This window comes from Artibeus jamaicensis, unplaced genomic scaffold (genome assembly GCF_021234435.1).
Source record: "Artibeus jamaicensis isolate MK-2021 breed Jamaican fruit bat unplaced genomic scaffold, CSHL_Jam_final contig_465, whole genome shotgun sequence".
NCBI classification, from domain to species: domain Eukaryota; kingdom Metazoa; phylum Chordata; class Mammalia; order Chiroptera; family Phyllostomidae; genus Artibeus; species Artibeus jamaicensis.
The window spans coordinates 29,479,650-29,496,038 of NW_026521843.1; the positions used below are offsets into that span (position 1 = coordinate 29,479,650).

A 16,389-nucleotide genomic window follows, 5' to 3' on the forward strand; every position below is an offset into this window, starting at 1 on the left:
TAAAACTGCACGGTTTCAATTTCCTGTAAAATCAAAGGCTTACTGTGTGACTTTTGTGAATATTACAAGAATATAGTAACACCAACCATTCATGATACAAGAAAATACTCTAAACGTGTTTCCCCTTCCACCTTAAGAATTTAAACTTCGAACTACTGGTTGTTGAAACCGGAAAAACAACAAGATTATTTCACCAAATCCCTTCATGCTATAGGGTCATAACTACTGGTTTAACAGGAAAGTAACACATCAATGGAACATTTACTCCAAATGCCAGGGACTATGCTAATTGCTTTTTACCTTAATGTAAAAGCCAACTAAGAGACCCATCTGATAAATTATACCTATAACATGTTAAGATAACTGATGATTAATAGTGACCTCTTCAAGTTTACACGCAGCTGTAATATGAAGCATTACAATAAAATATCAGAGTCCAGGTGCCTCAAAGAGCCAGATATATGAATCTTCTTCCACCAAATACCCTGACTGGCCTTTCTTCTGACTAAACTTTTACATCTAATGATCTTCCTACTTAATTGATTTGCCTGCCTAATATGCAATAACATAATGTACCATTAGGATCATCAATTCTTTTAACTTCCCTTGTCCTACCTGAAACATACCTATCACTGTTTTCCCTCACTAACTATCCAGTTTCCTATTCTCTGGTAGAGTAACAGTGGTAGTAAAATAGTCAAAGATGGGCAGAAACCTGCCAAATGAAATTATTTATCCTCTGCATATTGGAAACCTTGTGGCAATAATCAATTCACAATTATACCCCCTGGTTTGCTGTGAAATCTCTCATTAAGTACTAAAAAAAACCCAAAAAAACAAAAACCCTAATTTATCACCTTTTGAGTAGCTTAAATTACAGAGAAAGCACTGGTTTAGAAGTAAAAACAAGTAAGTTTAATTACTGCCAGTCCACTCCTAAAGAAACTTTTTTTTTGTAAAATGTATTGCAGACAGGCAGGCACAACTGAAGTAAGTCTCCTTTGCCTTGTGGAAGAATTAAAAAAGCACAATAAGTAAAACATTAGGAAAAAGAGGTTAAACATAATAACCCTTCCCCTCCCTAGATTTAGATTACTGTATTTTTCATACATTGAAAAATATCATTGTATGGCTGAAGTCAATATGGACACAAAGTTAAAAAATATATTTAAAAGGTATGAAACATTAAAACATCTGCCTTATGCCAGTTCCCATGCTAGGCACATTTACATAAGATTTTTAATCTTTCATAAAAAGATTAAATAAAAATCTTTCACATTTACATAAAATTTTTAATTTGAACTCTTCGAAGGAGGTATCATAATTTAAAAACCAAACACAATCCTGACTACTCAAAAAAATAAACTTATCTAAATTACACCAACCAACCACCTGCACATTTGACTCAAAATTATTTGACCTCAAGTGACTCAGATTCAAAGCAACAGTTGGGTAAAATTTTTTTTATTGGAAAACAAATATACAACTTGGAATGGATTTGAGGCAAATTGTGCCGTAAGCAGATTTTCTTTAAGTGGCTAAACAAAGTTTAAAAAGCAAGTAACAATAAAAGAAAATGTTTCTGGTACAGGACCAGCAGTACAAAAAAATAGTGTACGAGTACCTGGATAATACACCCGTTTTGCAATAGTGCAACTTTAAGTACATATTGTTGACTGTCCATAGTCCACGCAGAGTTACAACTCCACACTGCAACAACAACATGCTGACAGTTCCTAAAGAAAACTACTAAAAAAAGGCATAACCCAGATGTTCCCTCATTGGACCAACTCCTCTTAAGTTTAGATGTGCAGAAGGGCTTAGATATATCCAGAGTAAGCCACATGCAACATGTTACTTGATCAATTTTCTAAAATAAGGTTTCGGGACAATGACAATAAGGGAAGAAAACATGGAGGAATGAAGTCCTAATTACTATACATGCATATTTTTTGACAGTAGGGGAAACCTTTTACAGATAAGTTACAAACAAAGAAAAGGCAAATAAACAATTTTGTACAAGAAATTTAACACATTCTGTACAATGTCTTCACTTTGCTGTCATCATTTGTACAAACTCTGAAAAAGAAAAAATACACAAAAAAATGGAGTCAGTCAATGGCAAAAGACTTGACAAAACCAATCACATTTACTCAAACATTGAGCAATCTCTATTCCCCTTTCTTTCCTCAAAATTATAAAGTACGAAGAGAAAGTACCTTAGCTTACTGCCAAGGCTGGAACTTCATAAACTAAAATAACAAATAAACCCAATTAATGCTTTAGATAGCTATTGTAAATAACAAGCATTCTTGCTCTTAGTTTAGTATTACAAATGATACTTTTGAATCTGAAGCACATGTAAAGAGTTGTAGACTAAATCTAAGGAAGGGAATTCAATGAAGAAAATTACCTTAATTTCATTTTGAGGATCTTGAAATTAAAGTCTGAAGCTGTCAAACTGTCTCACAAATATTATACAAAAATTGTTTTAGGCAGTTCAGAATATAGTACTTCTCAAACTTTAATGCATATAAAATCACCCATTAGAAATCCTGTTAAATGCAGTTCCTAGGTATACAGGTAGGACCTGATAATAGTTCTAAAATGTTCTCAGGTGACAGGGATGTTTCCTAGTCTATATACAACATTCTAAATAGCAAAAGGTTAGAAAATATACTGTTCTGGCATCTTCATGGGGTGAGGGAGCTACTAATTTTGACCTATCAGATACCTAACAAGTACTTCTAAAGCATAAAATGAGGTGGTGAGAGTGACAGACTTACCTTCATAGTTTACTTGACCATCTCCATCAATATCTGCTTCCCTGATCATTTCATCAACCTCTTCATCTGTTAACTTCTCTCCAAGGTTTGTCATCACATGGCGAAGCTCTGCTGCACTAATGTAGCCATTGCCATCCTAGGAAAAAAGTCAGTAAAATGTCTAGTTGAAATGGTAGTTTAATAAGTTTACTGAACTTCACATTAGGGAGAAAAACAAACTTTAGAAATCCATACAAATTAAAGAGCACCTACAAATAATTGACCTATAAACTAAACATCAACACAGGATAGCCAAGTAGGGTATCTTATATCAAAAATCACTATTTCTTAGCTCCAAAGTCAAGCGGTACCACCCCTTTGCCACAACATTAATATACAAGTTACTAGAAAAAAGCTTATGCTGAATGTGTACCTTCATTTCATCCTCAAATTAAAATTTAAGAAACTCAGCCCTTGAAACCCTACCTTATCAAACACACGGAATGCTTCTCTAATTTCTTCTTCACTGTCTGTGTCTTTCATTTTTCTTGCCATCATTGTCAGAAATTCCGGGAAGTCAATTGTGCCGTTACCTGAAATGGTTTGTTTAGTTGCAACATTACAACAGAATTTAATAGTCACTTCAACTTTCCCCCAAATTAAAAAGACTCACCATCAGCATCTACTTCATTAATCATGTCCTGTAACTCTGCTTCTGTAGGATTCTGCCCAAGAGACCTCATTACAGTTCCCAATTCCTTTGTTGTAATAGTCCCATCACCATCCTTGTCAAATAGTGAAAAAGCTTCTTTGAATTCTGTTGAGAGACCACAATCCAAATAATATACAGGTTAATCTCCTAAGTGAAATTAATCAACTCTTGCAGATAGATATAAAGGGCTCTAAGATATGAAATTCCTAAAAAGGAATTTGGATTTCTGAAAGATCAAATGAGAAAGCCTTGGAGGCATTTCAAGCATCTTTAGCTGATCATACCAATATATGCTCTACCAGGGAGTTTTTTCATCTAAAATCTTACAAGAAACTAAAATGTCTAGACCATTATTATTCTGAGTTTAAAGAAGAAAGGAATCAAAACCCCATATGACTGGCCTCTCCATTTTCTGTTACAGCTGTTCTGGGAACATAACTCAAAATTATAGATCTAACCCTCACTCAGAACCAAAAAATAAGACTATTGGTCCCAAATACATTTCTAGAGAGCAACTATACTATTTATATTGTATAAATTGTATACTATTTATATTGTGTTTAGCAAATTCATCAACAAATTAAAATTTTGTCAAATACTAAATTAAAAACCAGAAATTTTAAACTTCAGAACAATATGCCAGTAGGCTAGTTTTCTTTTCTGGAAGACAGAAGAGACTAGCACCAAATAACCTATACCAATGTTAACAATGGGGTGGATGATCAAACATATGAATGGCCAGTTTTAGCTGTATTACTGAGAACAGTGATAATTTTAGATCTTTCTTTAGATTATAAAACCCCCAAACTTGCAACAGAGTTAAATATATTAATGCCTAAGATCTTTTTACAAGATTATGTTGTTTTTATTTCACCACTAGATTACATGTAGCACTGTTGGAGAGACAGTTCACAATACCTAGCTTTACCATTTATTTTATAGACAGAGAAACTAAAGCAGAGATTAAATCTGGCAGAGTTCAAGGTCAATAAGTGAGAAAACCTAGTACTTTCCAAGTATTAGGCCCTACAAGCAAGCAAATACAAAAGCAGTTCCAAAGTTCAAGAGGCCATACATAAGCTCTCCCAACATATCTAGAACACTTGAAATTATGTACCTGATACATGTTTAAGAAATGGTGGGCCCCCTCCAAGTCTATCCTATGCCCTGCCTGTCTATCCTTGCTCCATTTCAGATACCTCCCAGTTTCATTTCTCATAATCTCTTCCCTGGACTCCATCATTCTTCTACTAATTTTGCCATTAACTTATTTAATTACCTTATGCCTCTTAGCCTGAAAGTAAACTCAAACCTAGTTATATTTTCTTTTAAGTGCCAAATTCTGGAAGGCACCGATACTCCATTGAATGAAGTACTCCATTTCTTCTCTATCCAAACCATTAGGGTTTGAGCACATAGCATCTATCATCTAATAACTTAGGCTACAAGAAAATGAACAGTAGTCAGAGTTGTACTTGACAATTAAAATTGCCTCTGGCTCCAGCTCATCAGCTGAAAATGCTATGTTCACCAAGAACGATCTAGCTGCCCAATCCAGTATGTTTCAGTATGTGAGGCCATAAAGCACAGCACTCAAACCAGCCTTTGGTACTCAAAACTGCTGGAGTTAAAAATCCCAACTCTGCTACTGACCAGAAATGTAACCTCAGGCAAATTAAGTTCCTAAAACTTTTCTGCCTCAGGGTGCTCATTTTTGTTAAACAGGGATAATAACTGTACCAACTTTCTAATTTTAAGAATTTAATCATTACATGTTAATAAGCACTCAGAACTATGGCAAGTAAATACTTAATGAATGTTAAGAAAAAGATGATCTCATTTTACTGCAGTATCCAAACTACACTAAAACCCCCCTCAAACTTCTCTTGGCCTCCATAGTATTACTTTAGTTTACATCTCACCTTAACAATGCCAAAGGCTCTTGGTTCCTATTTGTCTCTCTTACAAGTAGATATGATCAACTTTGTTATTCTTTCTCCTCTCCTTGGCCATTCCATCTATGACCACTTATAACAAAGATTTCTTATCTTAGTATACTCATCTTTCTCTATAATATATTACCCTTTATTCCTGACTTCCTACAGGACAGTCATCTTCCCTGGCTGACCTCCAGCAAGACAGAAAAGTGAATTCTACGCTCCCCTAGGAACACAAGCAAAAGCCATTTAAACTCTTTCCTCCTAAAAATCCATCAACAAGTCCTGTAGAACTCTGGTATTTAAATACTACTGGATTCTTTTTCATCATTACAACCAATAATTTGGTTTATGGCCCCATCACCTTTTGCCTGGACAATTATGATAGCCTGCAACCTGGGTTCTTTATATAAAATTACCCTCACAACTATGTGGGTCCTTATTTACCTTTTTGGATTACCGTGTTCCTTTCTTCTGCTTAAAATCTTTGTATTGCTTAGTTTCTAGATCAGATATTACTGAATAGTTGTAGTTTGCTCTACATTCAATAGTAACACAATTCCATTCTGTTTAAACATACTTGTTTTCAGAGGAACTCATCTGATACCAGAAACAGTATCAAAGCTAATCTAGATCAATCCAATGACAAAAATAAATAAATCCCACAAAAACAGAATTTGTCAAAAAGATTTCCATCTTAAATTAAAAAAAAAAACGTGATGTAGAAATATTGTCTAAAAATATACAAACCATTAGGGTTTGAGCACATAGCATGTATCATCTAATAACTTAGGCTACAAGAAAATGAACAGTAGTCAGAGTTGTACTTGTTTACATTATATTCTCTGCTGTAATGCTAAGCTACAAGCATCATTTAACACCACCATTATGTTCAAAATTCTGAATATGTAACCAGTTATTATCGTTTTACTATATGATTTACTTTAAAGCCAAATTCTAGAAGATGCATGATGTTAACTTATATGTGTTCTAAGTTTCAATGTTTTAACATCTAAAAACGCTTAAAATGCTGTAAAAAGTGAAAATAAAATTTTACCTATGCTGTAACAATGCAGTTGCATGGATATGAAAGGGGGGAAAAAAGTATTTTGAAGGTCAAAAATACAAATACAATATTTGTATTTTTACACTACAGAGCCAGAAATACCTGTAAAAATTCTTTGAAAGAATAAACTCAAAAATACAATTTAAATTCACCTGCCTTTACTAGAGCTTACCACCTGTACTTTCAAACTAGTATAATCTTCATGTGCAGGAACATGTCTAACCAGCAATTCCCAAGGATGATTTCAAATGTAAACCCAGGAGTCAAAACCTAAATACAAAGTAAGAAAACAATAGGCCCTGAACGTCACACAGGACAAGCTATCTTTGACAAATTGATAGGACCTCCTCCAAATTCATTGTAGTTGTGACTAAATTGAAACTTTCAGCAAAGTCACACTATTACTCAATTTGTTTATCTGCAACCCCAGGACCCTTTTCTGATTATTTATACTACATAAATATATAATTTTATTAATAGCTCGTCATGAAACAGTTACAACAAAAGAAAAATCAAATGCCCGTTTACTAACTTCTATGTATTTAGAAAGCCAAACTGAATCCCTTTACAGGTCATGTAATAGATATTTTTTGGCACTATGAATTGTTGCTATAAACTGAGTACAGTTAATTTCCTTAAAAACATTCTTGTACATTTTTAAAAAATTGTCCTCTACATGTCAACAATTACTGAAATCATGGCAGAGTCAAAATCAACAAGTTAGTGATATCACACTAGACTGTCCTGGGTTGTTCTTTAAGACCAGGTAATGTAAAACAATGCTATTAACTCTACCTAAAGAACAGCATGCTTTTCTTCCAGACCAAGTTATTTGCTATTAAAATTTCTAAACAAATCTGTAATAATGACTACCATACAGATAAATAGCTTAAAATATACCTTAATATTTAATATTCAATGTTGCATTATGTATATGAAACTTGTTACCATTTAGCAAGTCTTAGGCACTAGTATGCTACTGGTCACCAGTGATTACGATTCACCAGATAAAGACAAAATTTATGTTTACCTCAAAGGTGGACACTGAAACATCAAATTCAGGAAGGAATTTGGAAGCAGGAACAATTAATTCTTAGGGTAGGTAGTGTTCTAGAACATTTTTTGTGTCATCCTCCTCTTTGAAAATAAAATTTATTATTCAAGAAATATTTATTCAGTCCTTACTATGTGGGAGGCACTGGGAATACAAGAAAAAAAAAAAAGCCCCTAATCTCACAGGTTTTTTTTTAAATTTAAGTAGCATTTAAAGCTTTGGTTCCTTTAACCTAAAAGTTCACTAAAGACCTGGGGTCCAAGGAACATCTTTAAAAGCCTAGGAAAAGGCAAGGTTAGAGAGAGAATTGACAATAGATTTTTCCCTTACCACTACACCACTTGAAATTTAATTGTATGATGGAAGTTTAATTGTATGATGGAAGTTTATTAAATGACAGAATTTACCTTGAAGACAATGTTCAAATAACTACAACTATTTTTGATAATAATGCTGTACCAGTCACTGAAGGCTGATCCTCATATTTCAGACATAAACTTTTTTTAAAAAAGAAGCATGTGTATTTGGAAAGGCAACAATAAGCATCAACTATGTGACAAGCACCCTGAGTGATACATGTTCTCCCTTAAAGTGAACATTTTGTGCTATGTGCCAGTAAACAACTGGGAATACCAAGAAATGAAAGGCTGAGAGGAAGGCCAGATGTATTAAGGTAAGAGTTTAAGATTAGAGCCCTGACCAGTGTGGCTCAGCTGGTTGGGTGTCACACTGCAAAGTGAAAGATTGCTGGCCCGGTCCGCAGTTGGGGTGTGCACTGGAGGCAACAGATCAGTGTTTCTCCACCTCTTTCTCCCTCCCATCCCCTCTAAAAATAAAATTTAAAAAAAAGTTTAAGACTAAAAATATTAGATAGCCCAGGTCAGTTGCTGAAGGATATATAAAAAACTACTTTGAAATAACTTTCCATTTAATTGATACATTTAACAGTAGTATAAACCACCGGTGGCAAACACAAGGCCTGCAGGCTGAATCCGGCCCTCCACCTTGTTTCTACTTGGTGACAGCCCAGAGCTCTCCCTTAACTGTTAAGTGGTCACATTTATACAGGCCTAAAGTTACATTTGGCCCATTGAAGGCAACCACGAGGCTGATGTGGCCCCCTGTGAAAATGAGTTTGACATCCCTGGTATAAATCAACAAAGAAATCATTTCTGAAGCTCTGCTTGATCACTAACACACTCAAGCATGCAATTTACCAAACCTATAAAGCAAATCCCAGGTTAAATAAAATTCATACAGTAAAAATAAAATCTGCTTACTCTTGGTCCTTAATGCTAATAGCTTTCTACTTTATATAGTCGTTCCAAATGATATTTGTAATAAATATTTGAGGAAATTAGTGATTTCTGGCTCCTCCAAATTTGTGTTTATGGGGGACTGGGAAAGACTGACTTTAAATGGGCTACATAGCTAAGTCCTATCTGGATAACTCACAATTTTCTCTAACATTAGAAAAAAGCATTAGCCCTGACTGGTATGGCTCTGTGAGTTGGGCACTGTCCCACACACCAAAAAGTTGTCCACTGGATTCCTGGTCCACACGTGCCTGGGTTGCAGGCCAGGTCGCCAAATGGGAGTGTGCAAGAGGCAACCAACTGATGTTTCTCTCACACACTGGTATTTCTTTCCTTCTCATTCTCCCTCCCTCTCTAAAAATATATAAAGCCTAAAAAGAAAATGTCTTATATATAAAAAATCTTTTAAGAAAAGCTTTTATATTTGGGGTACTTTTAATCCCTGCCTACTATGAAAATTGTGGCAGTTAAAACTGCTTGCTTTGATGCTTGTGTTAACAAGCCCCTACTGTAAGGAGAGGAATAGTTCAAAAGACACTTCAATAGTTTCAATAGTGCATTAAAAAAAAAAGACACCTTTAAGCAACTTTCTTCAACATTTTGATGTTAACCAGATGGTTCGAAGTATAATAATAAAATCAAAAGTATGTTTACTGGTATGGCATAGACAACATGACTTCAGATTTTAAGTAACAAGTTCATGTATTTCCATAGCAAACCAAAGGAGACTAGATTCAAGAAGCTTGTTTCAAATAGTTGCCACTGCTTTGTGAGACACAATTACAAGTGTAAAATAAAATGCTAACTTTTTGGATCTAGGTGTTTCATTGGAGAAATGGTTATTCCCTGACTATAGATGCAATTTAAACTGGGGTAAATTCAACATTCATATTCTGATTCTACATTTCGAGTTACTTACTAGTAACATTACTTGGTCCTCATTTTTTAGAGACTGATTTGGAGTTGCAGTGTTAAAACTGCCCAGAATTCATGTTTTAGAGTAAGATAATCTTCAACAACAATGACAAAAGAAAAAAACCAAAGACCAGCACTAGGCTACAAAATATATCCACACAGCCTAGAAACATGTCGTCAGTTACAGTTAGCCCTACACATCTTTTTCAGGCAAGTTTACCATCTCACTTGCCAAAACACATTCAAATACAATAGTATATTAAACCCATGTGCTATAGTCTCCTACACAGAACAAAGTCAATTCTTTCATACAAGTATTTATTTTGAGATTGGCTATTCAATTGACAATAAAAGCCAATGGGTACAGTCAGGCAATGCATTCCTCACCTGCAATCTGCTCTTCAGTCAGCTGGTCAGCCTACAAAGAGATCAAAGAGATAAGCAGGTAAGTGACTGGAGACCATGTAGATTAGCAGTTACAAAAACAAATCTTTAAACTTGCAAGGTTCAGCCCTGACTGGTGTGGCTCAGTGGGTTGCACAGGTCCCAAAGAACCAAAGGAAAGGCCTCTGGGTTGATTCCTGGTCAGGACGCATGCCTGGGTTGCAGGGCCAGGTCACACTGGTTGGGGAAGGGTGTGAGAGGCAACCGATGGATGTGTCGCCCTATCCCTTACCCTCCCTCTAAAAAGAAACAAAATCTTAATATATAAATAAGCAAAACTTTCAAGGTCCAGCATATACCATAAACTTCATTTAGTTCGACATTCCTTAGTACCAGTAACAAGCATATAGGTTGGGCAGAAAATGCATACATCTAATTTACCATCAAAGCTAAGCTGTCTTGACCCCAAGTTTAAGATAAAATATTTCAGAATATGCTTGAAAGTCTAAATTTTACAAAAAACATAAAAGCAAACCTGGTGTACTAAAAAGTTTAATTGGAGTTTTCATTCTAAAGCAAAGACAGAATCCAATAGATGTATTGTTTCCTTTTTGCAAAATTGGCATACCTAAACTTAAGCAAGCTCACTTCACCTAGTAGACATAAATCATTATTACCAGAAATCTCCATTGAACAAAAAATAATGCCCAAGGACTATATTCAAAATTGCCCCGTAAGTGGTTCAACACATCATTTGGACATAAAGGCAATGTTCCAAACCTCAAAATAAGCAAAACTTCATTAAAAAGATTAAAATCCATGCTCTCTTGGACAAGGCAAACGTGAAAGCTACCAGTTTTTACTTCTTCTCACCTGCTAGGCAAATGCAGAGAATTCAGGGTTCTGAACATTTAAACTACATTATTTACCAAATGTTAAGTAAATCCATCCACCCTTTTTCTCTTGACTTTTGAAATCCCAAAATGAGCCTAAGGTTTATGATGTCTTTAGACAAGGAAAAGTTACTGGGTTTTGCTTAAAAAAAAAATATGTTCAGGTACCTGCCAAAACCCTTTATATGTTCTTCTTATTCAGTCTTCACACTATCCCTATAGTGGTATTATTATCTCCTACCTAACAAATGGAGAAAGGGGGCTCGGATTAAATTTCAGAAAGTGGGAATACAAAATTAGTTAACTAGCCCAGTCAGTATTAAAGACTAAGGTGTTAGACATATCCAATGCCTCTAAGTTCATAATTCAGAGCACCATAATATATGAAGATATATGCAAAGTATCAAGACTCTTGTTCTTCCTGTATCCTTCATCTTTGCACATTTCACAGCTTATGAGTATACACTACCCATTAAGCAACTGCATATGTGGTTCTGCATAGGGCAATGATGAGAAATAAGTCTCCTCTCTAATACACATGAAATCAACCACACTATGATTAATCTTCATTTTTTGGTATGAAATGAATAAACACTGCCTAGTTTCATTCTTTTTAAATGAACACACCCCTGGAAAGGATAACACCTTAATGTGGAACAGCATCACATTCTCTAGGAGACAGCATGAGAAAATGTAAGAAACAAAAAACAGAAGTTTCTTTCCCTGCTCAACAGTTCTGATTTGACCTCAATTCAAAATGAACTTGTTTCTATTTAAAAAATTAAAAAGGAAAGAAAAAGCCAAAAGCCTGATAACTTAAAACTTAAGAGCCAGTAATTTAAGTTCAAATGCAGAAGTTTATAAAATAAAAAATTACCTCCAGTAAGTATTTGGTATGAAATCAGCCACACATTGTTTTCCCTAGCAATAAGCCCAGTAAATCCACTCAGTTATACTTTGCTATATAGAGGATTTACTTCTAGTATGATTTCATTTTACAAGATTGCTATCATTTCTGAAGGAAAGGCAACATGGTACACTGTAGGAAACAGCATGTAGTACCTTAAAACTAGCTCTGCAACTTAATAGCTGTGTGACCTTGGCCATGTTACTCAACCTCTCATAGTCAAGTTCAGCTGTAACACAATACCGACCTTACAGGGATATCAGAAGAGAGTAAATGAGAAGCTATGTAAAGGGCTAGCCCAAAGAACTCAGTGATAATTATTTTATATAAATGTACTAATCAAAGAACCTACAATGTTAATTATTAACCTGACTAGTTCAACTTCCACAGAGAAGGTAAACACACATGGCATTATCAAGCCCTTTACAACAAACCTACCGTGTTTCACATTAACTTTAAGCTAAGAAAATATATTTTCACAAAATGAAATCACCAGTTACAGCCCAGGGACAGATGCGGAAGGCAACTGCAGCATGTGTAAAAGCTGAAGGATTGATGGGCTATATGCAGAAAGGGAGACACTGGGCTTGTTCTCCAAACATGGTAGGGGGAAAATTTGGGGAAAGCTCATTTATATGAAAGCTGAGAAGGCCTTAAGAAGAAACAAGGCTATAAAAGAAAACAAAAAATTTTCAATTTTGCTTAGTAATGACCAATTTTAATGGCCTCATACCATCTTGCCCAGCTCCTCACCTCCATGCAAATGCAAATCTTAGAAAAAGTCACAAGTGAGCTTCAAGGAATAAACTAAGCACATGGGAGCCTAAGACACTCACATAACCTAAAAAGCACTGTATGATTTTTGCTTGGAGTGTTTTGAGAATCTTAGAAAAATTTCTCGTATTTACTACTAATCCAGAGTTCAAGGTTTTATAATAAACTATACCAGCAATAATCAGATCAAAGCCTGCCTACTAAAAGCAGAAACACAATACTCCCTAGCACTTTAACTTGTATACCTTTTCCAACTACATCAAATATATTTGGCTACTCTGACTATGGAGAGTGACATTTTCTTACCTAGAAGAATTATACTTTTGGGACAACTCAAGCTCATTAACATGTGTTTGTCTCAGTATAGTGAAGAATAATTCACCAGAGAAATGACTAGTTCTCACTCCCTTTTTTCCTACAATTCACTTCATTCTTCCTACTGCTTTTGTCATGCCAGAGAAATCTTCCAGGTATTAGTACGCTCTGAGGTTCAAAACCTCAGGTGAGTTGTAAACACTGAGAAACACTAATCTAAAGCATGGATGACTTGAAGTGAATGTATTAGGTACCTATTAAATATTTCCTAAACGGCATTCAAAAGCAGGGGAATACTCTTGGAGCTTATCTAATGAATGGTAGTACACAAATCATCCAAAATTCTTATCTGAATGGGTGAGTCCATAGCCTTGAAACGGAACATAAATTTCTATCCTTCATTCGTTCCTTTCTTCCAAGCCCTACATACAGATACAACATAGGCTTCATACATAAAATTTTCCTACAATTTCAGAAATCAAGGTATTTGTTTTACCTACATCAAAAGCAGTCTCTAACTTAGTTCAGTAATTGTATCAGGAACTACAAACAGTACTTACTATATATAGCATCTTGGACTAAAAGAAAAACCAACAAATTACTTCGTAAGAATTAGGAACTTTACCAAAGGCCTGATTTGATCATTCTACCTTAATCTAGAACTTCCTGTATTTTAATAGTGAATTTCCTCAGTCTAATCAGTCTAACATAAACAGATGTCCTTGCAGTTTGATGGAATAATAATGTAGACAAGTGACAAATTTTCTACCTCTTCATATCTTTTATTTAAAAACCCCCCTCTTCAAGTCTTCTTAGAGCAACTCCCCTTTCAAAGAGCATGTACCAACTACATGTAAACCCAAGAGCTATGTGGGCAATCTTAATCCACTTTCATATAAACTTTTTTATTCTTAAATTTGATAGAGTTCTAACTTTAAATTTCCAAGTCTTATTATTATGAAGTTACCTGAAGACAATTTCCAAACTAAATAATTAACGATGACTGTCAGGTCATCAATTTAGCAAACAAAGCAAAAAAACCTCCAGCCATCAACGATGCAAAAACTACAAAAGTTAATCACTGGGGCAGGAACCACGAAAGCATAGATAAACTACCTATCACCAAGGAAAAAATCCCATCTCAGATTTTTAGTCAATCGACTGAAAAAAAATCTTCATTTAAAAACATTTAAAAATTTACATCTCAATTTAGAACTCACATTACATGTCTCTAATACACTTTCACCTGAGAGTAAATTCAACCAGCACATTCAAATTCAGAAAACAAAAATATCAACATAGAACGAATGCATCAAACTTAAAATGAACCCTAATTTAACTAAGGTGAAGTCCTCTCCCCACACCCATACAGGCTGGAGGTTTCAGTTGGCAAGGACTTCCAACTCTTGTTTAAGATGTCACCTTACCTCCTGGACACACCCATCGCTGTAATTACTTGGCAGAAGGAACCACAAAATAAGTATTGCAAATTACCACCCTCGTTAGATTTTCTTTTTTACATTAAAAAGTTCTGGTCTCAAGTGACAGGAAAATGATTTTTTTAATTCCCTGCCCCCAAAATATTCTACCACACTACAGTCCTTGACAACCTATTATAGTACCAATGAATTGGACTGCACCTTATGATCTGGCAACTTCTGTACAGAAATACGAGCAATTTACAAGGGGACTGGAGAGGGTAAATGCTGTGTGTGGCCATGGTTCTTTGACATTAGGAGTGCACGTGATTGCTCAAAAACAGTATATACTCAGTGGACCCTTTAAAAAAGCATCCTTCCAGGTGTTACATGAGAATTTAGAGGGACTTCCGCAACAGTCACCCAGCAGCTTGCTTTCTTTCCCTAGGTAGTAGATAGGAAACGCCTTTCAGATCCTAACTGGAGCCGGAGCCGATGGTTTTATCTAACAAGATGCTTACTGCGAGACCCGCCTTAATTCACACACAAAGCTCATTTCCTCAAACGACAAAAGGACTTAAAATTTTTTTTTAATGTCCTGCCTGGATAGTGGAAAAAGGCCCCAGGACCCAGATGGAAGGGAGAGATCGGCATTCACCGAGCTTCCTTCTCGTCATTGGAGGGGGAGGGGAAGCTCTCGAGGCCACCCTCCCCCACCCATCCCCAACTGGCCGGCCCCGCAGAGCCGCGGCCGAGGGAACCTCCGCAGCCCTGCAGGTGCCAGCGCAGCAGCTGGGGCGCGAGCCGAGCGGGCGGCGGCTCCGGCCCCGCGCCCGCCGCCCCGCCCCACGGCCGCTCCCCGCGGGCTCGGCCCACACAGTGCGTTGCACCCGCTCGCGCGCCCCCCCTTCCCCCCCCAGCAACGGGGGCTGCAGGCAAACGGCGGCGCTGGCGCTCGCCCGGGTCTCGCGCGCTCCCTCCCGCCCCCTCGGCGCATGGCGGCCACAAGCGGACAAAGGCGCTTCCTGGCGCCCGGACTACCCGTCCGTTGGGCTTTTGAATCCGGCCCCGGGGCTGACCTTTAGAGATGCCCGACCAAAGGCTTTGGCGCTCCCGCTCCCCCCACCCTGACACCCACCGGCCTCCCTAATGTGCTGGGCTGCCTCCGCCCGGGATCCATCCTCACCCAGCCAAGTCCCTAGGATACTTGCGGACTCGGGGGGGAGACACCTGGCCTTCAACACCCTAGGAGACACCTCTCCGAGGAGAATGGGGGTAGTGGGGACACCTGCGACACAACAGCCGCGGGCCCCCCCACCCTATTTCGCGCCATCCCGCTGGCAAAGACCATTTCTGGAAGGTTTAAGGAAGCCAAGTTCCCATTCTTTGGTCGACCTGCTTCGGCCTCTTTCCCCGACAGGCCAAGAGCCGGCAGCTTAGCGACGCACTCACCATGCTGCTAGTGCTACCGGTCTCCGAGACGCGACCACACAACCACTCAGCTTGCTTGCTCCACTCGGACTAATTCTCCCCCTCCGCCCCCAGCGCTTCATAAACACCTCCCCCCGCCAGATCCCTCCGCCGCACGTCAGATAACGGAACATCACGAACGAGTCCCGGCCACCCCAACCCCCAACCCTCCACTCCTCTTGACACCCCTTTATCACCCACAGTTATTTGATCGACGATGCAAGGGATAAACGAAAGTGGGCAGATGACGTAAGTGTGTTTCCTTCCCTAGCGAGCCGTTAAAAAACCGGTGAAGTCTAGCCTTAGTGGTGCTACTTTGCGGCGCGGAGGAGCACTGACGTAGTGACGTGTATAGATATTCGTTAAACCGGCCTCTGATTGGCTGGTTTGTACCTGCAATGCGTCACTTGGTCTCTCAGCCGCCGCCGCCACGGGGACTCGGTGCGACTTCTGCTGTTGCTTC

At 37.5% G+C, this 16,389-nt stretch overlaps 1 protein-coding gene across 1 annotated transcript; it reads right to left on the minus strand.

The window, feature by feature from the left end:
- Positions 1-1,448: 1,448 nt before the first annotated feature.
- CALM2 (calmodulin 2) lies at positions 1,449-16,003 on the minus strand. Its single transcript, XM_037161241.2, has 6 exons — positions 15,909-16,003; positions 10,153-10,183; positions 3,439-3,582; positions 3,252-3,358; positions 2,787-2,922; positions 1,449-2,079 (listed from the first exon to the last, which is right to left on the minus strand). The coding sequence occupies exons 1-6, from the start codon at positions 15,909-15,911 to the stop codon at positions 2,051-2,053; spliced, it is 450 nt and encodes a 149-aa protein (XP_037017136.1). The 5' UTR covers positions 15,912-16,003; the 3' UTR covers positions 1,449-2,050.
- Between the last annotated feature and the right edge of the window lie 386 nt (positions 16,004-16,389).